We start from the raw sequence: 27,932 nt of genomic DNA on the forward strand, positions 1-27,932 counted from the left end.
CACATCCTGCCTTACTGAGAGAGCTTTCTGACGTGAACATGAGAAAGCACTCTCTGTGGCCTGACTTTACTAAAACTTTTAAGCCACATCTCAAATTCCACCAGACTGGATTTCATATTGTCTCTAAATTGTCTGACTTCAGCGTTTTTATTTTCCTGTCAGTTGTCTTTATTAGACACCAATTGGAAATACTTCCTTTATTTAATCATACATTGTGTTATTTTGTGCTTTCAGCTGATTGAATGAGTCTCTAGATTGGGTTTGACAGCCTCATGGACATATTGAGAAGTGGCCTTGAAAACAAGCTCAGAGGTTTGCAGCTGAAGAACACCATGTTGTCAGGGTGGATAAAACCACTAGAGCAGGCTTCAAATGAGATGCCAGCAACCTGTTTGCTATGGACGGACAGTGTGTGAACTGTTTCAGGTTTGTGGACATTCAGATCTGTCAACCTGATAGGGGGCACAGACCACCTAATCAATCACCTCTCAGGCGTGAGGGCCTGCCTAAAAACACTTTTACCCTCACGCTGTTTGCATTTAGCCTGGCAAAATATGTGGACTGTGGCTGGATCATAAGTGGATCTAACATTAAATAATGGCCTTTGAAGTGAGCAGATATTAGGAATGATTCACTTTTTAGGTCAAGCATAATGAGCAGTTAAGAAGGATGCTGTTCTTGACTTAAGTGGTGAAATACATGATATATATATGTATATTGGTGTAATATTATTCTATCAGTTGTTATATTTACATTTTTTCATGGATGTGAAACAGAGTTGGCTTGTGATTTCATGAAATTTTCCACAAGCATTTGCCAATAAACTGCAGTCTAATCAGCATTAATCCAGCTACCTCAGGCAGGTCTGTGATTTGACGGTTTAGAAGCTGCTTTGACAGGTTATCGAAATGTCAAATTGTTAAAGTTCAAAGGACAGTTTGGAGATTTTGCACTTGCTCTTTCTAAATTGTCCTGATCCGGTAAACCATCCATTGTATATGGACTGAACAAACAATAGGGATTATTTAGAAATTAAGTTTGCTCTAAGCCTGTAAGAGCAAAGCTCAGTCATCTGCTTTCCATGAGGTTCGCACATGCTCCTGAACTGTGGCTTGTGAGGCGTCTGCCAGCATCTAACCTCTCCACTGTGATTAGGGGAAATTTAGCTGGCTGATTTCATAGCCTCTTTATATGGTATTTGGTCTGCTTGACGTTAAGCAGGTATAATCTCCACTCCCAAAGGTAGATCATAGGGAGTTTCTGCTTTCAACTCTGGTATTATTTCTGAGGCTTTTATGTTCTCTTCAGGGTCACAGCTTTATCAAACACAAACCACAATTGAGCCCAAAGTCACTGATGCAGATACTACAGATTACATATGAGAGAAAAGATGCCAAAATGGAAGAATGGTGCAATCCAGAATACTGCCAAGCAAGTTAAAACAGACAGATACTTGAATACATGGAGTGTTTTTGGAATATTTCTGCACTGAACCCTCAGGAATTTGTCTACTTTTCTCTAAAGCCTCTTTGCAAGGGAAAAAAAATGAGGTGTGAGAAAGCTGCACTACAGAAATGCCTCCACACAAATATATACTGGGTGCAGATGCCAAAATATTATCTGGTTTGGGATGTACTTACAATATGATGCATTTTTATATCAAAAGTAAATCTCTCTATCATTACACAACAGTTGCCATCAAGATTAGCTCTTCTCATGCCTGACTGCTAATGCCTTGAAAATTTGAGCAACACTTGCAGTAGTGCAGAGAACATTTTTATAGTGAAAATCACATGCATTTCTGCTTGTGGCCTCCATCATACCTTGATGTTTACAAAATAAAGTGGTTCTCCACAGCACTGCAAGTGTTGCTAGTGTTTTCCCCTTCAAAGCCCACCCTTTTCTATTTTGTAACTGAAGATGTCGCAGCGACCCACTTTGTCATCTCAAAACACTAATGCTCTGCCATCTCGTATTCATCACAGACTTGAGCCATTTAATACATGAATCCATATTATCATATGATCACAGACAACAAAACATAAACAACAAAAAACTGCAATGTAGCCTGATAAACATGAAACATGTGTCAGAAAAATGGGCAGTTGGCACCAGTTGACACTAAATGGACAGTCCCGAGGGAACACTTCACCATCACATCGACCATCAGCTATAAATTTGGTGTCTCTGTGGTTTAATGGCACCCAAAGCACCACACCAGGGGAGGAGACATTTAGTCCATTTGCTCCGCTCCTGTAACACTACACATTCGACACCCCTTCATATGAGAGCTGTCACTTAAGTCATTAAGAAAACAGCAGGAGAACTGATTCTCAAGGCAATATTTTTTTATGTTTCATTCTGATAATATGAAAAGGGTGTCCTAATGGTGGCCAGAGGCTGTGACTCGCAGCACTGCAGATGGGAGAGCAGAGCACCAATGTATCTTTGTCATTCTTTATCAACATGGACATCAATTTGATATATATGTGTATTTATAATTTATCCACTATGGATAAAGTGGACAAAATGATGACTTTTGTATGAAAATAAGATCAGTAGAATCTCTGATGCTAGAAAATGACTACCTAACATTGTGAAATACTGTTAGTATTACCTGTAAGGAGTATAGATGAAAGTGTAACTGTGGCTTTCACTGGAAAAGAAATGTTAATAGGATAGAGCAACACATCACTTTCACTCTATGATGACATTCAAAAGGACGAGAGAGCAAAAAAATACTTTTATTCAGCACCACAGTTTTATTTTTATGAATATGTGTCCTGCCTTGCCTAATCAGTGCAGTAGATCATCACACACCTCAGTAGTTTTTAATGCCTTTGATTTAAATTCATTGCATAGGAGAGGGCTTCATCTGAAGCTCATCACTCTTTTCTCTACCTCCACCCAGTTGCTTACATAACATCAAGGCCATAGGACTCTGTCCCATTGTGCATAGCTGGCGTATTGGTTTCTCACAACAACAATTCACTGGACCTTGAGTTCAGAAAGGTGGGCCTCACATTTTCTATCTATGAATATGAGGATGCCTCCAAGTTTGCATGACAGATAGCAAAAGAGGAGTATTGTTTAAGAAAAAAATGCCGACTCAAAGGAGTGGCGAGCCTATTCAAAATCCAAAATTATGTTGTTACCAGGTTGTCTGCAGAAATTTTAAGCGTTTATGTCTTCTGAATGCTGTTTTGTCGTTACATGCCTTTCTTAACAAAACATTACAATTGAAAGAAAAATGTTAAATTGAACCCTGTGTTAACAGTTTTTTGGTCACTTGTGAGAACGCAATTTTGCAAAAAGCAGCAGCTTGATCGGTAGCCTTTAAAGGCCATGGCAAAAGACCCAGTACAAGCCTGTCTAGCTGTATTAACCCAAATAGAAGAGCTATAACCTTGTGTTGTATGCCTCTACAAATTCAGATCCTTGGGCTCCTCATGCAGAAATACCATCAGAGTTAGAGGTAAAGTTCACTGCTGCAGTGATACATCAAGAAAAGAAATGTGGTTTTTGAGACATGAAGGACAAGAAATCTGCCAGCAGACACAGTCATATTGTAAAAGATCAGAGGGAAACACACTTAAAGACATTTACAGTAAGAGACAACTGAACAGGTAAAACAAGAGAAGACGATAAAATGCAGGAAGTGCAAATAAACAAGAGACACTGTTGATAGATTCCCTTTGACAATAAGAGATCACGTCAGGAACTGCTGCAGATTTCACACTGTACTCCCTCTGACCCATCACGGAGTTGAGCAGGAGTGCTTTGTTTGCAAATCAGTTTAATGTATTGTGGATCAGTGGGGGTGTCTTCATGTCTGTCGCCTTACCCAAGGCCATTTCATCTTACCTGAGCTGAAACATGCTTTGCGTGTAATTTAGGGACGAAATAAAAGCCTTGTGCTGAAAGCAATGCATTTGGGGAAAATGTAGTATATAGCACTCCACTTTGGGAGTGCACTTGAGTTCACGGTAATACCTGTGGTTTGGTTTTATTTTTATAGGCTTCAGGAGATGAGCTGCTCTATTCACAAAGCCTCAAAACTATTGTTGGTAATTTGACAAAATTTCAATTGAACAGAAGCATGAAATTGTATTCTACAGAGCTGCTGATCATACAATGTTAATTTTAGAGACCAGGTATAGTATTTAAATGTAAAAGAAAATTCAACACACTAATCTTTTTGAACAGTTCAATTAATATTTATGAACATGAACAAGTGAACCCCAAAGCTAAAATCCAGACAACCATGACTATGTGATCGCCATCCAATTTCATCAGCTTCTCTCATGTCAGATAATGGGAGGCCATGCAGTCCGACTCAGTAGAATAACTCTTAGGTCTTTTACACCCAAATGGGTTTTATTTTATAAAAGTGCTCTCAACCAAAAGATGGGCCAAAATCCCCGGAAAATAGCCTTGAGCGCTGTCACACTATTCAAAAAGTTGGCCCATCCACAGCAAATGGAACAGCTCCAGGAGGTGTCGCTTGATGATTTCAAAGATTAATCTTCACTCTCTTGTGTCTAAGTTCCAGACATTTTTTTTTCTTTTTTAATGTTTCAGAGTTACACTGAATGAGCCAAGGTCATGGAGACGCCATGTACACTTTGACTTAAACAATATTTCATTCACTTCAGGAATGCTTTTCAAAAGCTGCAAAGAAAGTCAAAATATTTATAGTTAGATTATAATTTTATTTTGTATTTTATAAGTGATAGTAGTGGATTGGTACTGTAAATGTGTGCTTCTTGGAGATCTGTTCTAGAGACAAATACAGCCTTTGGTAGTGATTGTTGGTGTTAGATGATGAAAGATAATGAATGGACAAGACATTGTGTTGCAGTTGTACATAATTTTAGTATGAAAACTCTTTAAGGACACTTAAATCTCATGGCTAAAGAAAGACTAAGTGGACAAAGTGTGCTTGATAGGGGAGTAATTAATACTGAAATTTTAATTTCTGGGGACAAAAACCTATCAAAAACTGGGTCAAACTCAAAACACACTGAGACAGAGCATGAGTCCACTCCTGTTAATGTTCTACACTGAACATTGATGAGATTCAGTGTCCATTTATATTTTAAAGATTTTCAATTATGCAATGCACCCCCTTGATAAGCGCCATGTAAAGGTCGATTTGGGCTTCACACATTGAAAGTTTGAGTAATTCATTTGCTGTGGCACAGTCATTTTTCTTACTTGCAGCAGAACAAATGAGGTCTAATGTAGTCTGCCTGCAGTACGTTGTAAATTCTGATTTGTACACTAGCATCTTATATATGATATGAGTTCCTAAATGATGCAACAGGGTTAATAACAAACTTTTCACTGAGCTGGAATCATACCTTACGAAAAATACACTTCTCTGTTATAAAATGTTATCATGTGACTGAAGTAGCCGTTTGTCTGCTGTGTGGATGGTGTGGACAGAAGGATCCTGTCCAAGAAATTTCTACAGCAGCATCGCTCAAGCCTGTAAATGAGTAGGAACAGACTTTCCCTTTGCGATTCTCTGCACGAGTATGACCAGCACTTTGGTGGGGGTAAGGAGTCAGTGAGTGAATGACAAGGAAATAAGCATGGCATCATCATGGTTTACACCTCGGCTCCTTCCCGATGTCTGTGCTCACTGGGCTGAGGAAGGGATGGATCTGTATGTGTGTTAGTTATGTCACACCTGACCTCCCCTTTTTCTGTAGGGATGGTACACCTGCATGTCCCTGTGCTCCTTGGATGACCCAAGGACCGTGATCTGCAGAGAGATGACTGTGTGTTTGACACCTGCACAGTTAGGCTATCAGTTTTCCCCGAACTGGGTTGACTGAAGCCCCCTTATTCACTTGAGTTTTTTTGGATTAAAAGAAGTAGGCCAGCTGTAGTGTCTAACCCTCAGCCAGTCAGGTATGATGGGTCGATGTTGGTGGCGGCTGGGCTTCATCCACTATAGAGTCTGGTAGAGGGTGGTACCTGTGTGATATAAATGAAAGATTACAAAATTGTAACCTTAGTTTTATCAGTGAGGCCACAACCCTCTATCTGTGGACCCCGCCGCCGATCTGCCGATGGCTGAAGAGGGTTCAGGATGGATGACTGCAGTTTTATATACAATGGCTTCTTCACATATCTAGGTAGGCCATCCCGATTGTTCAGCTATGATTATGCAAATGTCACTGGGGGAATACTGGGTAAAAGATGGGTCAATGATGGGTAAAAGCATTACCCGTGGAGTTATCTCTGACTGCAAGACTTTAGCTCACTGTAATTTTTCAGCTGTCAGTGTAGAAGGTCATCAAAAATGTTTTCTGCAGCTGCTCGAAAAACTTGACCTTAAAAGTATTTCCTGCACATTGTTGACTCTTTTTTTGGTCATTTTGGAATTATAAACCTGTCTGAGGTTTCATTTTCTTGCTTTTTGGTTCTCCAAAAGCACATATTATGCTGACTTTGAGAAAGTTACTTCTCAGCTGTCAGGGGTGCTTCTCAGCAAAAGAAGAATGGCACTGTAGGGGAGAACCAGTTTGCATAATGGTGTGCAAGAAATTGCACTGCTGAAAAATCACAAATTAGCAAATCCTGCCTTTATAAAGAGAGGTAATCTTCCTTGTTGTTGTATCTGTTTGATCTGTTTGTATCTATTCTTCATTTCATCTTGTCAATACAGTCTTACTGACACTTTCCTCATAATGTTTATTGCAGCACCAGCATTATAACTATCATCATCTGTTTTGTACTTCATCCAAGGTCCTGCACTTTAACCATCTTTCATCTCAGATGGATGGAGCAGGGTGAATGAGCATTCAAGGGGGATCGAAGTAGGATGTATTTCTAATGTGAGAACAATTACCTGGATGCATGATTTGATTTAGAGCAGAGAGGCTGCTACATCCTTTGAAGCATAATGGATTTAGCAAGGTAACTTCTTAATGCCTTTTCTGGAGAGCATTCAAGAACTCTATTGGATTTTTTTCCTCTCTCTCGCCTTTCTGCTGCCTCTGACTTTTCCTCCTGCATTCCTCACCCTGTATCATCACTCTGTCTCTGTGTCCCTCGCTCAAACCCTGCTCCCCTTGTTGCATCTGGTCCCATGGTGGGTCGACTATGAACCTCGCTCAGACGGCTGCAAGACAGCAAGGAAGTGTCACTAGAGAGGCAAAGGGTATATGAGATAACAGTGGTCTCGCTATGCCTTGTCAGTGGTGTATCTGATGTTCTGTCAATCACATGCTAAACTACCATGGAAACTCACTTAAAATTCAGTGAAAAAAGTACTGTATCTTCAGAATAGAAAACAAAAGATTTCAGTTTGGTTCAGTCTGTTTCATGTATTTACACTCAAGTACAACTTTTTTTCTGATTTATTTTTCCTGACAAGAGTTTCGGTCACGTAACGGCTCACTAAAACAGCTTGTGGACTCAAATGCATTCAGGTCTTAACTGGCTCACAGTCAGATCTGGCAACCACATCCACCCAAACAGAATTTTTCTCCGTTGATTTAAAACACTTGCAAAAACTGCAGTGACCATAACTCCAAATGCTTTTAGTTAATTTTTAGTGATTTCTGGCTCTCTTAACACAATTCTCCTTACTTTTCACTCCACTATTGATCAGATAGAAAGGTTTGTGGAACATTTACACAACAGCAGGCATTGAGTGTAGAAAGTGCTCTGCTTGCAGTACTGTCATTCTCATTCCCAATCAAGAGAAAAATACTTTCAGCTAATTAACAGTGGGAAAATATGCAGCGGTTCAGAGAGAAACCACATGTACTGCAAGTACATTCAGGGACCAACCTATTAACAAAGAGAGAGTAGGAAATGCAGGCTTGTGTTAGGGCTGAGTGCATGACAGGCAATATATGGAGTAGTAAGCACACTGAATCAAGTATTTTATTCACAGTATTTTCATTTTTATAAATAACTGCAGGGCTAACTTCTGTGTTGATGCCCAGTGGAAAAAAGTCGTTTGTCTTTTTTCTGTCTTGGAGTATCAGTAACAGTGTTCTCTTTATAGACACCAGTTGAACCAGTGTTTTGAGAACACAACATCTTTATGAGCATCTTTTTGGGGCAGGGGGGGCTTCTGCATTCTAGACTCTTTTTTTTCTTGTAATACATAAATACAAAGGAGAAAATATGGTGTTTGTTGCCATAACAGTTTACTGTAAAGGGTTAAATTAATAAATATTTTGAACAAACACTAGTGCAATTTGAACAAATACTAGTGAAATATGTATGCCCATATGATGTGAGACAATAATTTATCCTGTGCTCCATTTCAATAATCCATATAGCAAATTAATTTGCATTAATAAACCTTTTTGAATCTGGTCTCATATTTGCACAAGATACTAAAATAAGTGCTCAATTGACTTACTGATTAAATTAATTAAGAATTAAAGATACCAACATTGTATGAAAGCAAGAAAAGATGGTTCAGTGGCCTTTAAGGACCATAAACTGAATCTGTCACCTTCAATGGAAGTTAATAAGAGCTTTGAATTAATAAAAATCTGATTAAGCTGGCACACGTGCACATTTGGTTGCCCAGAATATTTGTGAAACACAATTTGTTTCATTTGCCTAACTGAATTTCAGTCAGAGGGAGCCGTTCCTCTCAGAACAAAACACTGACTTATGAAAAATTCAAATGGAAGATTTTTATGAGTTTGGCTCTGAGACATAATTTGAAACAGAAAAGGCTGCAGAGTGCTGGGCTGGTGCAGAAACAAGGGGAGGGAGAGAGATTTGTCAGTGGTCAGGTTTGGAATACAACAATGATTTATTCAGTACTAAGAAATAAAGATCAAACATGTGGCCAGTCTCAGAATGAATAATAGCTGACTCCCAAGGCATATCACGGGCTGGCTGGGTGTGTGTCTCAGAAATGTTTTAATAAAGCAGCATACAATTAGACTAAAGTTCATCTCAAAATTGTCACCCTTAATATTCTGCTTCTTGTTTGCTGTGGTTTTGACTTCAAGATGTAGAAATAAAGCAAGACTAACATCTGGTATTCATTAAATAATTAGCTATTGGTCGAGGATGCAAGTTTCCTGACAAGATGGCTGAAGGAATGGCTCAAGGAATGTTAATTCTCCTTGTCCTATTGGACATGTGTTCTACTGCTTTGTATGTCTCTTTGGAAACAAGCCAAGTAAATAATTGTAAATGTTAATGCTTTGTAGACACACACACTGTTAGGAGGCCCATGAAATTAAATATTAAGTGTGACAGCAAGACTAATAATAACCACCTACTGACTACAACAGTCACATTGTTTGTCACAGAGACCGACACGACTCTGTCCTTGTGTCTGGGTTGATCCCAATATTCTGCTCTCTCTCCCACAAAATGTCAGAGCTCCCCAAGTGAGGGGAGACATTTCACGGTTTTGAACAGCTCTTTCACCGCCCCTCACAACACATACCTTTCCTTCAGCAAAGTAAGTTGGACTTGAGCACAGAAAGAGGACAGAAAGAGGAGACAGAAAGAGACATGCATACATGCAGTATATAAAGAGAGAGAGAATAGAGAAAAAGAGACATGGACTCTTGATATCAAAGGTCTCTACCAAGGACTCGCAATTTTGTCTATCTCTGTTTAAGTAGTGCTTCTCAAGTGTGGAGAAAGCAGTTGCATGTATTTACTGTGTATGTAAGACTGAATGTGTCTGCGCATTTAGTTGGATTTTTTTAATAACAGACAGCCAGCAACCAACCAAATATTGCAACACCTCCCCCTGCTGGATCTGCTGGAGTGAGATGAGCAATGTAGGCACTCTCTCTGTGGTTCAATGTACCTCTCCCATCTTTGTCTTTCAGTTCGATCTATCTATCTATCTATCTATCTATCTATCTATCTATCTATCTATCTATCTATCTATCTATCTATCTATCTATCTATCTATCTATCTATCTATCTATCTATCTATCTATCTATCTATCTATCTATCACCACTTACTCCCTGTTGTTATTGGTGGTGGGTGGGGGTCAGAATGCTGGATGACACAATGTGAAACAATAAGGGGTGGATGATGAGGGGAATGCATTGCCTAAGGGTGGAACAAATGTCAACATTAACAAATTACATCAGCATTAGCAGTGTGTGTGTGTGTGTATATACACACAGTGTGTTTGTCTGTGAGAGAGTGGAGGTTCACATGCCAACAAGTGAATTTAATTTAGCGTTACTTAAGGTTTTTAAATATGAGGCAGCTTTGATGTTAACCAACCTCATAACTATTTAATAGATCAAGTTATGATGAATATTGGATTTATTTGCCTTCAAGGCGGATGTATGTGTGTATGTATGTATTATGGGTCCATGTACACCATTCATAGTTTCTCCTGTTCCTGTTCTTGACAAAATATGACAGGGCAAGAACATAATGATTTAAAACCATACAAATCTTTTGTTTTTGAGAAGGAAATCTTCAAGGTTTTTATGAGAAAGAGAGCCTCAGGCACACCCTCATGTAATATGCAAATATTGCCTTAAAACAACAGTAGTACATGTGTAGTTTTTGACAGCATGGCATGCTTTTACAATTTCTCCCACTACGGCCCACTGTATTTTGAAATCTCTGAAATTCTGAAGAGCTTCAAACAGAACAGTTACCCGAGAGATCTGACAAAAGAAGAAATGAAATAAATAGATAAGTGGAAAGAAAAAAAAAAACTATGGCAATTACATTCAAGCCTTTTGTGTCTTTCTTCAGCCTGGTGTCCTGGCTAACACAGTTACAGAAGTGAACATTGTGCATTATTCCATTTACACACTCATGGAGAGATTTATCTCATTTGAATAAAAATAGATAACCCTTGAGGGTAAATCCATGTGAAGATCTCAATCAAATTACTGATTGTGACTTCAGGTAATTTGACATGTAAGTGGCATGTCATTTGACCAATAAAATGACAGACCTTTCACACTTTTTTTTCTTCCCCAAAGCAATTGCAAATAGTCATAGGTTGCTCCAGTAAAATGAGGGCAACATCTGAGGCCTACATCAAGGCATTTTCAAATGCATTATAACACATGACACAATACATTAGGCTCACAACATCATCATCTTTCTTTCTTTTAGCATACATAGATAGATAGAGGGACACTTTATTGATCCTGAGGGAAATTCAGTATTCAGCATCAGCAACACAAGTCAAAAAAACAGAAATCGGCATGTATTAAATTAAATACAAAAAATATACAGTATAAAGGAGTGTAAAGATATAGAATAAATGATGGAAAGATTTAAAAACAATAATGGAATAAAAGAATAAAAACCATCTGATGGCGTGCAAATAATTGTTGAGTGAAAGAGTTTGAACCCTCCAACGACACAGTCCAATTCTGTCCTCACCGGAAGGAGCTGAAGAGACGTATGGCCTGAGGGACAAATGATGTCCTCAGCCTGTCTCTGGAGCAGGACAAATATAGCAGCCTGTCATTGAATGTGCTCCTTTCCCTATTTATGATGCTATGCAGATGATGCCAGCCTTCCTCACCAGCTTGTCCAGCCGCAAGGCGTCCTTCTTCTTAGTGTTGCTTCTTCAGCACACCACAGCATAGAAGAGGACCCTGGCAATGACAGTCTGGTAGAACATCTGCAGCAGCCCTGGCAGACATCAAAGCCTCAGCCTCCTCGGGAAATAGAGACGCTCTGGCGTTTCTCGTACAGTGCGTCTGTGTTTGCTGTCCAGTCTAGTTTGTGGTCTAGTTGCAGTCCCAGGTACTTGTAGGTCTGAACAAACTCCACAAAGTCCCTGTCAATGGTCATCAGCTGTGGGTGGGGCCTGGGCCTATGGAAGTCCAACATCATCTCCTTGGTTTTGGAGACAGTGGTGGACCTACAGTTGTAGGTACTGCACAACAATCATTATAACCTCAATGGCACCAACACTGGATTATGAAAGGCTGCTTCTATAGCATCGACTTGTTCCAATTGCACAGACTAACTGCTGAAACAGCTTAGTATTGTCGGAAACAAAACACTGATCTGCCACACACATAATCAGTTACACAATAACAATGTGTGTGTGTGTGTGTTTTATATATATATATATATATATATATATATATATATATATATATGTATATGTGTGTGTATTTATGTTTTAACATATGAATTAAAAATTTGAAAATTAGAAAAACATGTTAGGTTGAGTCTTTAGGTTGTCAAATGTCAAGGAAATCAACACAGTCAAGTGTTAAGGTCTCAAAGCAGTCAAGCTGAGTCAGTCTCAATCTGATCTCAAGCCAGCAGCTCTGGTTTGCAGGAAAACTACTGATTATGTTTCTCATATTTAGCTTCATCATGTCCCTGATAACAAGCTGCAGTTATTATCCTGCACACAATGTCATTCGACTTCATGTTAGAACAACTGCCTACTCCACCTTAGAAGCATGCTGGAAGAGGGTACCATATGTTTTGATTTGCTTCTAGTCTAATCAGGATACATTTTCCTTTGCCACTATTTGCATTTAACCTGTTAAGTGTTGATGGATGCATTAGCATCCAGTGCATCTCTGGGGAGGTGATGTAAGATACGTGTCAATTCGGTATACACAGTCTATCAAAGCTTGATTTATGTTTCAGCACACTGCAATATGCGCTGCCTAACATACACAGACCAGCAGAGTGAGAGTCAAACCATACATCTGAAGATAAAACGCTCTGAGGAGCTGGCTGGTGAAAATGAATTATGACATTGTGTGGCGTTATGAGAATATATGACAACAGTAGTGAAAGCGTAGAAGCATGCCTTCCTCAAATCTGGTTTTCTGGAGATGATTCACCTGGTAACAACATTGTAAAAACATGATGTATATTAACTATACCACCAATTAATGTTCCCACCGTACTTCCTTGGTCACACACTGTGTTATCCTATAAGTTCTATATTGATTTATGCTCTTGAGGCAAGAAAAGCACTGGCCTCAAGAGGAAATCATATTTTGTTACCTGCACAAGCCAATACATTTATTAAGGTTAAAGCTGATACAGCGTCATACTCTCAGCTTTTTGGTTTTGCAGGGTAATCCCCAGTGGAAAACAGGGCAAACCTCTTTCTAAAAGTCCATGATGCAATTATCCTGAATAAGAAACTCTGATAGCAAGAAAAAAATATTGCGCTCTTGTGATTGAATTCGATACAACTTGTGCCCTTTGAGTGGCTATTTTTCCTCACAGATACATGGTTTCAAAGGGGCATGTAACGGTAACAAGATATGATTGAATGTGTGGCTGAACAGAAGTGAGCTTCACAGGCTTTTGAACTGCGGAGCTTGTTAGTCAAATGTATAGAATACTATTGGATTTGACAAAGAACATCCGGGAGGCCTTGGAAAGAGATGGAAAATTGTGAGGGACAGGAACAAGACAGAGAGAAAGGAAAATGAAGAGGGAGGGTAAAAGAATATTAAGGGAGAAGAATGGACACAAGTAATCTCTTCTGAATCCCTCGAAGGGGCGAACGGCATTCAGGTTGAAAAGGGCACAAGACAAATTGTGATACTTGAGCTGACTGTGGTAAACGTGGGTTACTAGTAAACTGTGATTTATACGAGGAAAATACAGCTTCAGATGGGACACACACAAGCCCACGCACATTCACACTCAGATGTATATGAAGCACATATCAGGATAGTATGCACATACAAATCTTAGATACAAAATCATGCCAAGATAAAACTGTAAATCTATTATGTTTGTCAGCTCTATACATGCCTATGGTCTAACGTGTTTGTTTGCTGGAGCATTGGGCTGTGACAGGTGCAGTACTGTAGCTGCATCAGGTCAATATTGAACATTTAATGCAAGACATCTGACAGCACAGACATTATGATAAGAACCTGCAAAGAAAATCATTTCCAAAACAAAAAGGAAAACAATAGTTCCAGATAGCCCAACACTGAACCCTGCAAACATATTGTCCATGTTGGACCCGAGAGTATTTATGTTTTGACCTTCTAGAATTAGGCAGTGTTTACTGACTGTGTAGCCAACTAGCTTACTGCAGCAAAACTGAAGCCAGGGCCATTGTTTGGAATAAAAGAATTCAAAACCGCAAACAGGTCGAATTTGTTCCACATAAATCCAGTTGTATTACCACAAAGAGTGGATTGTGTGCTGATGATATGAGCACTGAATGCACAAGCACCACCTTACTGCTGTTGTGAAAATAAATAAAACAGAGAGAGGAGGTGTGCACTGCAAATGGAAGTTATACACAGAACTTTGATGAGTGTACCTATTTAGTTCCAGGGAAACCTGAAAGATTATGCATGCCACAGTTATAAGATGTAATTATTAAAGTTCATTATTTCATAACAGAAAAACTAATTGTGTTTTAGCAGAGGTCCAAAAATAATAAGGGGTTCCATATGCCTCAGTAATGTGCTGCTGTAGGTCTGTTACTGGTGGAGTTGAAGTGGTGTTTCTCTAAGCGGTAAGAAAACTAGTTAATTACACATGAAAGCCCTCACTTGCAATTAAACGGAACAGGATGCATTTGGTGATGTAAGCCAAGCAAATTACCCCTCTGTTGTCTGGTATTAAATATAACCACGGATTGCAACAAGCTTAAGACCTCTCTTGATTCAGGATGCTTGGCTGGCAAGTGGAAAGCACACAAATGTAATCCAATGATGGTAAACCAGCAACTTTTAATTATGTTACATAACTGCTATTATATAAGTCAACCATACAGACAAATTGAATGTGTATCCCACGAAGGAAGGAAAGCAATTTTGGAGATGACAAAGCGGCTTTTGTCTTATTAAAGTCCGGCATACGTATTATGTGGTGGTGGAAGAGGAGGATGTAGTTTGTGATTTGAAGGAAGAGGCAGAGGTGTAATTCAAACATCTAAAAGAAGAAAAGGAGAGAAGAGGAGAGGAAAAATAATGAGGGAATTCTGTGAAAGAAGGTGAGATGAAAGGGAAAGAGAACAGTTAAAAGGGAAAAGCAGATTAGAGTCTAGCACATAATGATTACAAGATATTTTCAAAATGGCTTCTTTGACTGTTTTCACATATCCTGTTATTATATTTGATACTATACAAGTGGTTCTGTGCTTTACTACATCCTTACTTTGATTGTTTTTGGGCTTTTCTGTGCTTGTCATTTTTCTCCTTCCTGGAATTTATTTTTCTCCCAGTCCCCACCTCCCGTATTCCCTTCCATTATACCCTCCTACTTTGGCTTGGCTTTAGTCTGTAAAGCCCCCCAACAACCCACCACTCCTCTGTTTTCCTCATTTTTACTTTCTTCTGCATCCTCGTTGATCATCTCCACCTATCCCTTAATTTATCATCTTACATGCCCTTCTGTACCCTCCTCTGCTCCCGCCCCTTTCCATCCGACTTCTATTCTCTCATTTCACCTTTAGTACTGTGCACCTCATTTCAATCTTGGCACAAGTTCACTCCTTGTGGAGAGCAGAGCAACGTAACATCAACTGCTGTCAAAACTGAATCAGATCAATGGTTCAGTGGTCAGACTGACCCTGGATGCCAACTTCAAAACAATGAGAAGAACAAGAGAAACACAAGGAGATAAATAGAGAGAGAAAACTGAAATACAAAACTGGAGGGGAGTAGGTATAGGCATTGCTGTAATCCTAGCAAATACATTTAAATGAATAAAAGAAGACGTTTGTGTTCTAATAAGGGCTTTGGGAGGATAGACAATATGCTGATGATATCACGATGGCCTAGAGAATATGTCCCATTCAGATTCTTACCATAACCCATTCTTTCCTGCGGACTGACGAGTCTTGCCTTCGGCTGCTTCCTCCTTCATTAGCTGATGCCCAGTGTTCTGCAGCGTTCAAACAGGACTTAATGACCAACTCATTTAGATAAACCTGTCACTGTGGTGGCTCTGCAAATGTCGTGTTATTAAGCCAGTGGGCTTAAGTCTGCATTGCCCTGCTTCCATGAGCTGGCCTGGTCAAGTTTAGCAAGTCATTTTCTGTGTTCTGTGCAATGTTATGAGTGCAAATAGTACCATTCCCCAAGAGGGACTTCTTTTTTGTAGCCTTTCCATCCAAGCACATTTGAGATGTTGATGCTGTCGTGATATGGGGCTGCTTTGTGTCTTGGTAATTTGTGGAAATCTCATGCAGTGTGACAGAGTCCCTCAGGGAAAATGCGCTGTTGTCCAATTTGGCTGAATTAAACTAAGCACAGTTGTGGAGTTCAGTTTGAGGTTGAATGTCATAGACAGAAAATGCAGCAGGATTAGCCAATTCTCAAGTGTTTGATAGATGTAACAACTTCACTTCTAACATTATAGAACTGTTGCTTTTTCTTGGCAAGGTGGTTATTTGTATAGCAACAACAGCCAAACTCTGCCATCCCCACAGAGCAGTCAGTGATGGTGATTTATTCCTACCGCAGCAATGCAGAAATTCATTTATTTGCATACAATATGTTCGACTATTTTTTTTTTTTTTTTTTTTTAAAAAAGCACAATTTAAATTTTCATCCACTTTGCTTACATATTATAACAAACAGTATTCTTGTACAGGGAAAAAGTAACTGTGTGTGATGTGAAAGACCCCCCACCCCTCTCTCTCTTAATCCAAACAAAGCAGATGGCTGCACACCTAGAGCTGTGGCCTGCTCTGAGGTTTCTGCCTGCTAAAAGGTACTTTTTCCTCATCACTGTCACCAGTGTGTGGTCTAGACCTGCTCTATATGGTATCAGCAGATATCTTTAGTTGTGATTTAGTGCTATACAAATAAATGAAACTGAACTGAATTCATAGTGATGAACTCGCACAGAATGTGCTTCTGTCTTAGGTCTTTTAGCTCATTGCTTCAGTTTAATAACGCATAACATTACGGTTCCGGTTCACTTTCACTGCTTTCGTCAGCCCAAATTCCATCCTCAATGAGCAGATGTTTTCAGTGGAAATAGCTTTATAAAACCTCTGTATACTAACAGACAGAGTTGGCAAAAAGCTGGCAGAGTCTTTAATATTGCAACCAAAAAGTCAGCTATGTCCTGTGAATAAGAGCTAAAAGGAGAGTAAATATTGGACTTAGGTTTGCCAGGTGTACACAAACTGACCTCAGATGAATGCTAATGTTGCCCTGCATCTGCTGGATATGGTTACATATTCACCACAACAAGAGTTGGTTTTATATTTTGTTTCCTTACTGCTTGGTGTTTCAGATAAAAATAGCAATACCACATGCAGTGTAAAAAATAATAAAATAGAATAAAAGTAAAACAGGCATTATCAGCAACTAGTACTCCGTGTAGAAGTATATAGTCTGTATCATAAAATGGAACAATGCCAGTAAAGTAACTCAAAATTCTACAGTAGTTCAGTTAATGCACTTAGTTACAACACATGGACAGACTCCAAAAAACTGCACAGGTTTCCTGTTTATTCCAGCCTGTCTCACTGAGTAACCATAAAAAAAAGGCTGACACTTTGTGTCATAAAACTCACATTACTGCCTGACATTTGGCTGTTAAGGACTGGACATTTAAATTGTATTCTAGTTTCTGTTCCTGAAACGCCTTTGACAGTGGAAGGAACTGATAATGGAAATGGCTAGAACAGTCCGATCCAATACTGACTCCTTCAGTCCTGTTGGGAAAAATAAATGACTAGTTTGAATTTGTGAAACAGCCACCCTGGAAAAAAAAATGTATCTGAGTATAGGGAGTTTTTATTGTACACACAGTTGAAAAATATTGTTAAAAATAAAAACAATGCTGTCCTTGGGCATTTACTTTCAGTGGGTGCAAAGTGTAAAGTAATTATATTTTGCTCTGATTGCATTTTCTTTGCTGTTTATGTATTCATTTATTCATTTCAATTGAAGGAGAAAAACAAATCACAGATTCTGATACAGAGTCTTCCAAAGTATAATTGGGGAAAGACAGTGGACACGAAAGCAAAGAGACAGAAAAATGTGCAAGCAGGGAGAGAACTAATAGAAATCTCAAGAGATGTTAGTCCCTGTTGTAGTTATTGCTTGATAATTTAGAGCCGAGACAATTGGCCAAAGGTACTTTTTCCGTGCAGCTTTGTGGGGATTGGTTGAATTTACATTAGTTCCTGATTCATGGAGAGACTGTTTAGCACCTTGCTAAATTGAGATCCTTGAGAAAGGAGACAAAGAAAAGAACAGTCTTTTCTTAAAAGCAAAAGAAAGGATTGTACTTGTGACAATAGTCATCCACGCAATGCTTTTGTGAAATTCAAATGCGTGTCTGAAAATACAGATTAAGAGGACAAAAACAGTATATGCATTTGAAGCAGAAACAATTGGAGTACAATTCATCCTGTTCTTGAGCCTAAGACTGAGTGGGACATTCCCCCCACCCAAAAACAAAATCTGTGCCTATGAGGAAAAAAAAAAGTGAAAGACAGAGAGAAGGAGGAGGAGAACCAGGCAAAGAGAAAGAGAAAAAGCCTCCTCTCTCTGCTTTTCTGCCAGCGAGAAGCAGCTTTATTACATAACGGTCTCAGGGCTTGGCAGCTCACATGCTTTTAAGGAAGAAGCACACGTTCCCCTGCACCTGAAATCTCATGGCAGGGTAGGAAAAGATGGGGACGAGGTGGAGGCAGCAAGAGAAGACAAGTGAGGATAAAAGCAATGAGGAACAAAACGCAGATGTCAGTAAGGAGATGATTTGGCCAGGACTTTGTAGTGGTTTGATGACAGAACATCAGTTAATTACTTGAACCAATTTTTGATGATAATAATATCAAATCTGTAACATATTTTGAATTTTCTTTTATGAAGGCTTCTTACTGGGTATAATTCTTTGGCAAAAACTAGAGAGGTGCGAGATAAATACCATGTTATACAATACTTGCATGTAATATTAGAACTGAAACAGAAGACTGTTTAAAACTGACCGCAAATAATTGATATAAATATCCAAGTTAATTGTTAGAATATCAATTGAAAAAAAAAAAGATGCTTAGCAAAAACGTTGGCCAACAAATTTATCTCTACAACTTTGATCCACTTTAAAGTATAAAAGGAGAACTACATAGGCCTACATATAATCAGTTAGCAGAAGATTTGAGCACAACCGATTTACAGTAAAATACTGTGTTTAGTGATGCACAGTGGTGCAATTAGTATGAGGTTGGACACCTAAAAATGTAAAAGTTGTTTGGTTGGATGATTCTGGAAAATTGTGATTTTAGGGAACAATTCTGCAAGGTTTAAGCATATGGGATTAAAATAACATTTGTCCTTTTAATCATAAGTATCATAAATAAGAGCTCTGATGTGCAGAACATTAAAGCCATAGGGCAAACTTTAAAGAAACCTCGACCTGCGCTAGCTGCTCTGTGAGGCTGCTGTTTTGGTAGCAGGCTCAGAATTTCTGTTGTTTAAGGGCTCACCAAATTAGGATTCACTGTATGAGAACCACAAATGTTTCAGGTAGATGATATAAAATTTTCCAGGACAAGTCAAAACTTTGATCTTTCAGCTCGAGTGGTGCTTGAAGAAAAGTCATGAGGATCATGAGGAAATCTATGCTCTGACCAAAATTTCATCTCAGTGCATCTAAAAGATGTTAAAATATTTCAAGCTGGACCAAAGTGGTGAACCAACCGATTCCAACCAACAAACTGATATGGTGATCACTCGAGCCAGAAAAAAAGACAAAAACAAAACAGAATTTATGTGGTTTAAGTGGAAGGAAGATTTGCAACATCCCTTTGAATGGCGTGGGGATTTTGACTGGGACAGTTTATGCTGTGTAGTTTTATTCTGACTCATCAGTAACACTCAGTTACTCAGGCTTCATGTCAAAGCTGCTGCTAATCTGGGTACCAATAGACATCTGCTCCGCATGTTTCAGGGTTCTGGGCTCCATAAGTCATTCAAGTTTCTTCCTATCTCCAGTGACACCACTGTTTTGTGTACATGCAGCTATTGAGCGATACATACTGCATGCTGCCTGTTAAGAGGCTTTACTTATTTTTTAAGATTACTTCTCACATCTATCCTGTGAAAAGTTTCCATGAAAGCTCTTATTGAAGTACATTGCACAATAAATACTGTGTGCTGTGCTGAAACACAAAAGTGGCACACATTCTGGAAATGACAAATCTTTAATATGCCATATTGATATAGATTTCTACTTTTACTCCTTGTGATGTAAACAGTGCACAAAAACTCATATTTCATGCTTGGAAAGAGATCTATGTGTCTTATTTTCTGTCTGATAACCACAGCACAAGGACAGACGTGCAGCCACGGCATTCATTTGTTTTCTTTTTATTTAAAGACTAATGCAGAGAATCAGATTCTACAGGGCCATATCATAACCAAAAGAAACAAAAGAAAACATTTACAGAAGGTTCACCATTTCATCTACATCCATCAGAACCCTTTGTCAGTATCACTGAAGTACCAACACATTCCTGTGTACCGTGTGTGTGTTTGTGTGCATTTTGAAAGCATGTGTTTGCAGATATCCGGATGTATACAGTCTCATTTCTCTTACCCTAATCAACTTTTGTGCTTTAGAAAATTAGTTTTTTTTATTATTTTACATTTCAGTGAAAATCAGAACATATTTTGCTTGATAAAAATACAAGAAAAAACTCCAGTAGGTATCTAGGAATAACCAAAGACTCAATGTTGAAAAGCAAGTGCTTCTGAGAACTGCAACAGACCTTGCATCAAAATGTAATGAAATAAATGACTGATGTGCCTACAAATGTGATATTTACATGTATGCTCTGCATATGAGTGTGAAGGTAAGAGTTGGAAGCTCATGATTGCACTGTGCCTCATATTTCACATTCTCTCTCTGGAGCAGTAAATGTAGCAAAACCAGACCTGGCTCAAAAATATTTGTAAATGGTCTATAGCATTTTTTTAAATCCTGTTTGGAGTACAATATAGGGGCTTAGCAAAGATATTCCCAACAGAAAAGTATGCAAAATTCATTTTTACTCAAAGTCAGAACTCTCTGGCTCTCCCTGTAATATCACTGAGCTTTGGAAAGCAAAAAAGATAAACAAAATGATCCATTTAGCAAAATAACATTTTCACCTGCCTCCATTTTTGTGATGACAAACAAGCTCAAGCAATGAACAGAAATGTTATTAACAAGGTGATCTTGTTACAGTTTTGCTCCTGTTGTTTTATTTTCCAGTTCAATCACTTTATTGCATTTCTCTTGAGGAAAAAGTGCAATCAACAATGAAAGCCATTTTCCCTTCAACCACCGACAAATCTAAAGCGCAAACAAAAGTGATAATCTGCTGTTTTCTTTGATGTCACCCTGTATAGCCATGGCTGAAAGGAAAAAAAAAAGCTAATGGTACAGATGCTGATATAAAAGCTGAGCTTTTATATTTCTTTTTTTTTTTTTTTATAATAGCTTGTAAATCTAAAACACATTGGTCAGGGAGAGAAGGTCGATGATGTGGTTCAAAGCTGTCCTTGCATAGCACGAAGCTGACTACATAAATGTAATGTTATTGTTCTTCTAAATGTGCAAAATGCATAACAATAAGTTGAGAATACAAACAATATTCATCATCATCTTACAGTTGTAGCTAATATCTTTATCAATAGAATCAAATACTGTATGCATTAGGTATTTTACATATGTATATATATATTTTCTTCATAATAAACATACATACAATAGTTTAGAATTCAAATATCTTTTTATACAACTCTTCACCCTGAACTTTGCAGTTCCTTGACCCTCTGTTTGTAGGTTAAGTGGCTGTTAACAGTAGACTGTTTGCAATTGCTTGCAAAGACGTCTGCCATTAGAGAATAGTTTCAGTATTGGTCATAATGATAACGCAAACAATAAAAATAGCAACAACCACCTATCTCTATTTAGTTTCCTTCCGGCGATAGCATGATCTCTTCTCCCCAGCGCACAAACACACAAGAACTCTGCCGGGTTCTTACGTGCCTTTTAGCCTGTTCAGTGCCCTGTGAAACATTATTAAAAAGAGCACACCCAGAACCCATAATGCAATACAATACACCCCCACTCTCTGGCAAGAAAAGAGGAGATTTTGTGAAACAAGATTAGTATGGTGGCCAAAGGCTTCAAAACCCAACGCCTGTTATCTTAGACCAAATCTAAATAGATCCTAGATGCCCATATGCAGTATACAGATGAAACTACAAGTAGAGAGGGGTCAATGTAAAGCTACAATGGATATTACCCCCAGACTGAGTGTCAGGTTCAGTTCCTAAGAAAAGCCCTTGCTAATTAATATTGCTACATTAACATAATTTAAAATGGACTGTTCAGAAACCTCAACGTGCCACATCAGAGAAGAAGTGTGTGTTTTCTACAGATTAAAAGAAAGTTAAGAGAGCAAGCAATGTTCAAGACAAAAACAAATGCATTCTTTTCACATTTGTGTCAGTTTCTGTTGGTTTTTCTCGGAAGAGGGATTGACATCATGCTACAAAAATATATTCATCTTCGTCACTATCGTAGAACTACAAGACAAGTCCTCTGTGCGAAACACAGCGCCGACTAAAGCAAGATTACAGTGCCACTTCAACTCAATGTCTCCTTTCTCTCTTTTGTCTCTTTCTGTCTCTGTCCCTGTCTCTCGCTGTTGCTCACCAACAAGAAGCAACAAATGAGTCCAAACGGGCATGTGATACTGAAGGCAGTGTAGCTGGTACTTTCTGAGTGTTACGTCTCAATTTTCAACTGAAAGTAGATGGGGACTATGGCAAACAGGGTCAGGGGACACAGTGGGATGGAAAATGCAGACGCGCCATGAATCAGCAAAGTAGTAGCCATCGCAGCTTCAATTCTGAAACTGGAAAAGGCACTTCTCCTCCTTCTCAATGTGCCCTGTCCCTCTTTAAGCAATGCTAACTGTACTTTGCTATGGATGGCATTTTGGCCAACAATGACCCACCATAAATAACACAAACTGTTCACTAAATTATGGAAATAATGAGTTTCTTAAATCTAAATGTTAAAATGCACTCCAGGATTCGAGATTTTATTATTATTTTTTTTTTTTTTACATTCTTACTCATAATTAGCCAATGTCAGTTTACACTATTGTTGATGTTGTTGTTGATGTTGTTGCAATCAGTGTGTACACAAACACACAGCTGAATAATATTTTACTTCAGTGTGAAAGCAGCTTAGAATGGAATGCTAACTGGGCGAGAAACAGTCACTTAAGCGTGAATTAGACCAGTATGTACTCTTTTTTTTTTTTGTATAAAGTATCATAATAAACAGAAACAAAAATGAATGAAATAAAAAAAGTGTACTTTTCCATGTATTCAATAAACATACCCTTTAGTAACACTTTGCAAAGCTTAAACATAATATTGACATCTCTAACACTTGGTAATATTTACAACGCTGTGAAAGGAAATTAATATTTTCAATGCTGAGCACAGAGATGATTGGATTTTTGTATTTTTTAATACCTAAATAAATGGTGTGTCCACTGAGACATGTTTTATTGCTATTGCAGAAACCCTATTTTGAAGAATGACACAATTAACCTCATGAAACATCTACAGAGAATTGAAGATATTTTGACAGAGACTGAGCGTAGCATTTAGTTGCTGATATCAAATAAACAAAGCCATCAGTCAATGCTGATCTCTATTTTGAAGAAATAAACATAAATAATAAGATGCCCTGCCCATGCATATACACAAGTGCCTTTTACAGTGTCTGTGATTCCATGTTTAAATAAAACGTAAAAAAAACAAAACATAACCAAAAAAAACATGAAATGAAAGCCCCTTAACAATTTTGGGCTATGTGCAGTTGTAGAATAGCAATCTCTTGGCTATATATTTATAGTAGCATTTTCTTAGTAGCATCATCCAAGACCTGAACAACCCCCCTTCGAAAGTCTGTTTTGTTATCATTCTTGTTTTTCTCTATTTTGTTTTTCAAACTTTAGGTAAACATATAAGCAATGCAACAACTGGGAATTGAAACCAGCATGGACACCATGTTTGTCTGAAAATAAACACTTTGTTTTGTTTTGTTTTTTTAGGAGAAATAAGAAAGAAAATGAAAAAAAAAATACAGTTGTAATTTAAAAGGAATGAAACATGGATTAGTGTGGAGTTACCCCCTGCAATTTGGGCTTTTTATTCAAGTAGGTTGCCCAGTAGACCAAGTTAAAGGTTCCAAAGAGCAGAGGGAAGGCTATTCTGGCAATCCTGTCTATCTTGCTCACACTGTTAAAGGTCTTCTTGGCCTCTGGAGGCTTGGGCTTTGGCTCCTCCTTGGGCTCAGTTGGAGGTGGTGGGGCGCTTTTGGCAATAGTGGCCAATCCAGGGTCCCTGGCAATATTGGGGGCGAAGGCTGTAGCAGTGGCAGCTGGGTAGGCTGTAGTGTTGTTCTTCTTGAGGAGAGACTCCTTCTTCTTCTTTTGCTGATTTTGTTTGTTGGGGAAAGCAAAGAGGATATAGTTCAGATTTTTCAAAGCTTTTGCACGATTACTGATGACTGTAGCGATTGTAGTCAAGATTTTAAGTTTAGAGAATCAATATTGGGCTGCTTTTCTTTCTTTCCAAAAACTGCTGGGAGATTCCAGAGCATGATGCTGCTAACTGTAGCATAGAGACAAGTGGAGCAGAAAGCACAAGATGAACACTAAACTATTAATGTTCATGTCATGTTACTCAAATTGCATTTTCTATGAGATGAGGTGGCGACAACAGCTAAATGTTCCCTGCCTGGCCTTGCTCCCTCAACAGATAAGTGCTCACCATCCTGGAGAACAACTCTTATATTTTTATTGTTTTATTATATTTTTTTGATATCTAGTGTCTGGTCTGATCATGAGTTCTTACTTTCCTTGATACATGAATTTGCCTTCATTTTTCCAGGAGGCATTTTGAATGTTGCAAACTATAACTTAAGAAAGGGAGTTATTTGATGCTTTCATGCTACATCACTGCCTAACAAACCATATTCTGTCAAAGCTGACCCTCTTTTATCTCATTTTTTTTCAACGAGGATCCCTCACAAGCATAAGTAATATGAGAAAGAGGGTTCCAATACCTTCTCTGGCACCACGCTTTTTCCATCCCAGGCGTAGCCCCTCTTGGTGAAGTAGTTGACTGTGGCAAACTCAATGAGGGCCGAGAAGACAAAGGCATAGCAGACAGCAATGAACCAGTCCATAGCTGTGGCATAGGCCACTTTAGGGAGAGAGTTCCTGGCACTGATACTGAGTGTGGTCATGGTCAGGACAGTGGTTACTCCTGCAATGAGATACACAGGAAAGATACATATGTGAAATTTGAAGAAATCACAGTACTCATATCAAGCAAGGAGAAGGAAATGCCATATGTAAGTAACTAGAAACAACTTTCACTTTCATTAACTTCTTGAATCAGTACTTTCCTGACCAGATGTGTTCTTGCATGAATATGAATTTATTGTTCATATAAACTGACACTGTCCACAAACCACTCAATTCTATGCAAGGACCTAAGTGCCACAATCTTAAGGTAGCACCTTATTTGGATACTGCAAAACAAGTATTTATTTGCTAAAAACAAATAAGCAAGCTGTTCTTTCACTTTAATCCGAGCAGCTGATACAGTCTTGCAGCTTTTAATAGACTCAAAAAAATAAAGAGTTGCACAGATGCAGCTGGACGATGCGGTTGGCTTAAGAGATACTGCAGCTGACTAACAGCAGGCTAAATAAGCTCTCCATAAATTTGACCTGCATACCAATGCAAAAGCTGTTATAATAAAATGAACAATGAAACTGCATAATTTAATGCAGTTGTGGCTTTTTTTTTAACCACAGTGTGCTGTATTCAAGAGCGTACGTCAACCCTGGAAAACTACATCGCTACACTACAACATCAGCTACTGAACGCTGAGATGGAGGGAGGCAAAGGAACTGGGTCAGAGCATATCTAACGATGTGGTGCTCATCACAGAACAGGCTACTGCAGATGTTAACACACAAGATAACATCAGCCCAAGCAGCAAACAACCCAACAATTCAGCCCAGGCAGCTGAAGAACAGCTGGCTTGCACAGGAATGATAAAATATGCAGAGAGGACACTCCCACACATGTGGTTAGGGATGTTTATGTAAAAACACGCATGTAAATGATAGCCCAACAGACATACTTCCATGCTTAAAAGGAGCCAGGAAAATGTTGATCCACTTCTTAAAACCCCATGTTAACTTTACTTTAAACATCAAAAAATGATCATCTTAAATTGACTTTATTTAAAATGAATCCAAATGGAAAATGCACACCATGATTCAAGATTTTATTCCGAGCAAAAGGCTGGTACATGAACTTTGCAATCTGTTATCAGGACTAACCTTAACTGAAAAAGATAAATTGAGCAAATAAAACTTTTGTCATAACTAGAAACAAAAATAAAATAACAAAATAACATAAAATCTCATGACTGGTTAATTAAATAAACTCATACCATAAAGTTTATACTGGATTGCATTTTATTGTTATTACATGTGTACTACAATCTTACTGGCTCCCTTTTGAATTATAAAATCTACTTCTTCCTCCTCGGCTCTGATGAAGTGTTAAGTGATGAATCACAGATTGGTCCTCCTCCTACTCTCTTTTCACATGCTTTTGGCATTGCTGACTTGGTGCTGTGACATGAAGCATAAAGGATGATTATTATGTTCTCATTAGTCAGAGCCAAATAAATGATTGGTCACTAGCAATAACTGAACAAGACACCTCTGATGGATTTACTGGATAAGCATAGTATTTACGCCGGGTGCATGGTCACACATTTCTGGGGTTTGTTATGGCTCAAAAGAGAATAACAAATAAGTAGGTCAAAGTTATTTATTCTTACTGATCAAACGTCCTACAAAGATAATTTGTTTAATTAGATTTAAAAGGACGTACAGGAATAATCAAGAGTAACACCTGCCTCATCATCTCACATTGTATAATTGCACTTGGCATGAGCAAAACTTGGGGGGGAAACAAGGAAAACAAATGGTGGCTTCACATGAAAGTGCCAATATTCATGTCCAATTTGATGTAAGGACACAAGGCCCCATGAGTGATGCGCGCAGAAAGGGAAAACATGGAGAATAAAAGCAGCCACAGTTAGGTACACTGAAGTATAAATGCCATTTTTGTGGTACTGTAAGTATATTAATACAGTTATGCGACCTTATAAAATCCACACATGACCATGCTCTGTGCTGCATCCATAGTTAAGTAGGGCACTGAGCCTTTTGTTGATATATTGTTATGGGAATGCATGGCAGCAGAAGATATGAAAATATTAAGTGATGCTTAGTCATGTATTCATACCAGATTTTCATACCATGCCATCATGAATTGTGCTCATACACAGCTTATTTGTATAAGCCAAATAAGAATTTGGGGGAATACATGCTGCATTTTTAGGAAGATGCAACAAAAAAAAGGCAAGAAAGGCAATAAAACACACACCCACACAAAAACTAAATCAAGGTCTAGACTGAGTGCACAACAATAATACAGGAAACAGTTCATATTATGTTCTGTTTGTCTTCCCCAAAGTAGCTGCTGAATGCTAAGGTTCAAGTTCAGATCTTTGTATAGCCACCTTCCTACTACATTCCTCTAAATGATGAAGACTTTTGCTGCACTAGAAATAAATGCTATCAGTATACTTAAATTGTTGCTACAAACTGTGGACTGTAAGTCTAATATCAAGGTGTCATTGTTTATGAGTTGGGTGCCAGGATATTCTCCATTGTAGAAAAGCCAGTATGAAGTATTTTGCCAGCAGTCATGTGAACTCCTGGCCTCAGCAGGCCTCACATCCATTGCTTCTGTTCTGAGATATACAGAAGTAAGATGGAGTGAAGGAAGATGAGTAAGTGTTCAAAGGGATATCTGTCACGGGAAACAACTAGACAACTGAAATA

At 38.5% G+C, this 27,932-nt stretch overlaps 2 protein-coding genes across 4 annotated transcripts in view; one reads left to right on the plus strand and one right to left on the minus strand.

Annotated features, from left to right (window-relative positions):
* The window catches only part of LOC124070203 (gamma-aminobutyric acid receptor subunit beta-2), a 337,631-nt gene that overhangs the window by 171,476 nt on the left and 138,223 nt on the right, over positions 1 to 27,932 (plus strand). The window lies entirely within an intron of this gene.
* gabra1 (gamma-aminobutyric acid type A receptor subunit alpha1) overlaps positions 20,117 to 27,932 on the minus strand; it is a 28,323-nt gene continuing 20,507 nt past the window's right edge. For all 3 annotated transcript variants that reach the window (XM_046409870.1, XM_046409868.1, XM_046409867.1), the window contains 2 exons: positions 25,059 to 25,261; positions 20,117 to 24,426 (listed from right to left, as the gene is read on the minus strand). In XM_046409870.1, the coding sequence (XP_046265826.1) occupies positions 24,106 to 24,426; positions 25,059 to 25,261 (524 nt within the window). In that variant the 3' untranslated portion in view covers positions 20,117 to 24,105. The remainder of the gene's footprint in view (positions 24,427 to 25,058; positions 25,262 to 27,932) is intronic.

This window comes from Scatophagus argus, chromosome 14 (assembly GCF_020382885.2).
Source record: "Scatophagus argus isolate fScaArg1 chromosome 14, fScaArg1.pri, whole genome shotgun sequence".
NCBI lineage: Eukaryota > Metazoa > Chordata > Actinopteri > Scatophagidae > Scatophagus > Scatophagus argus.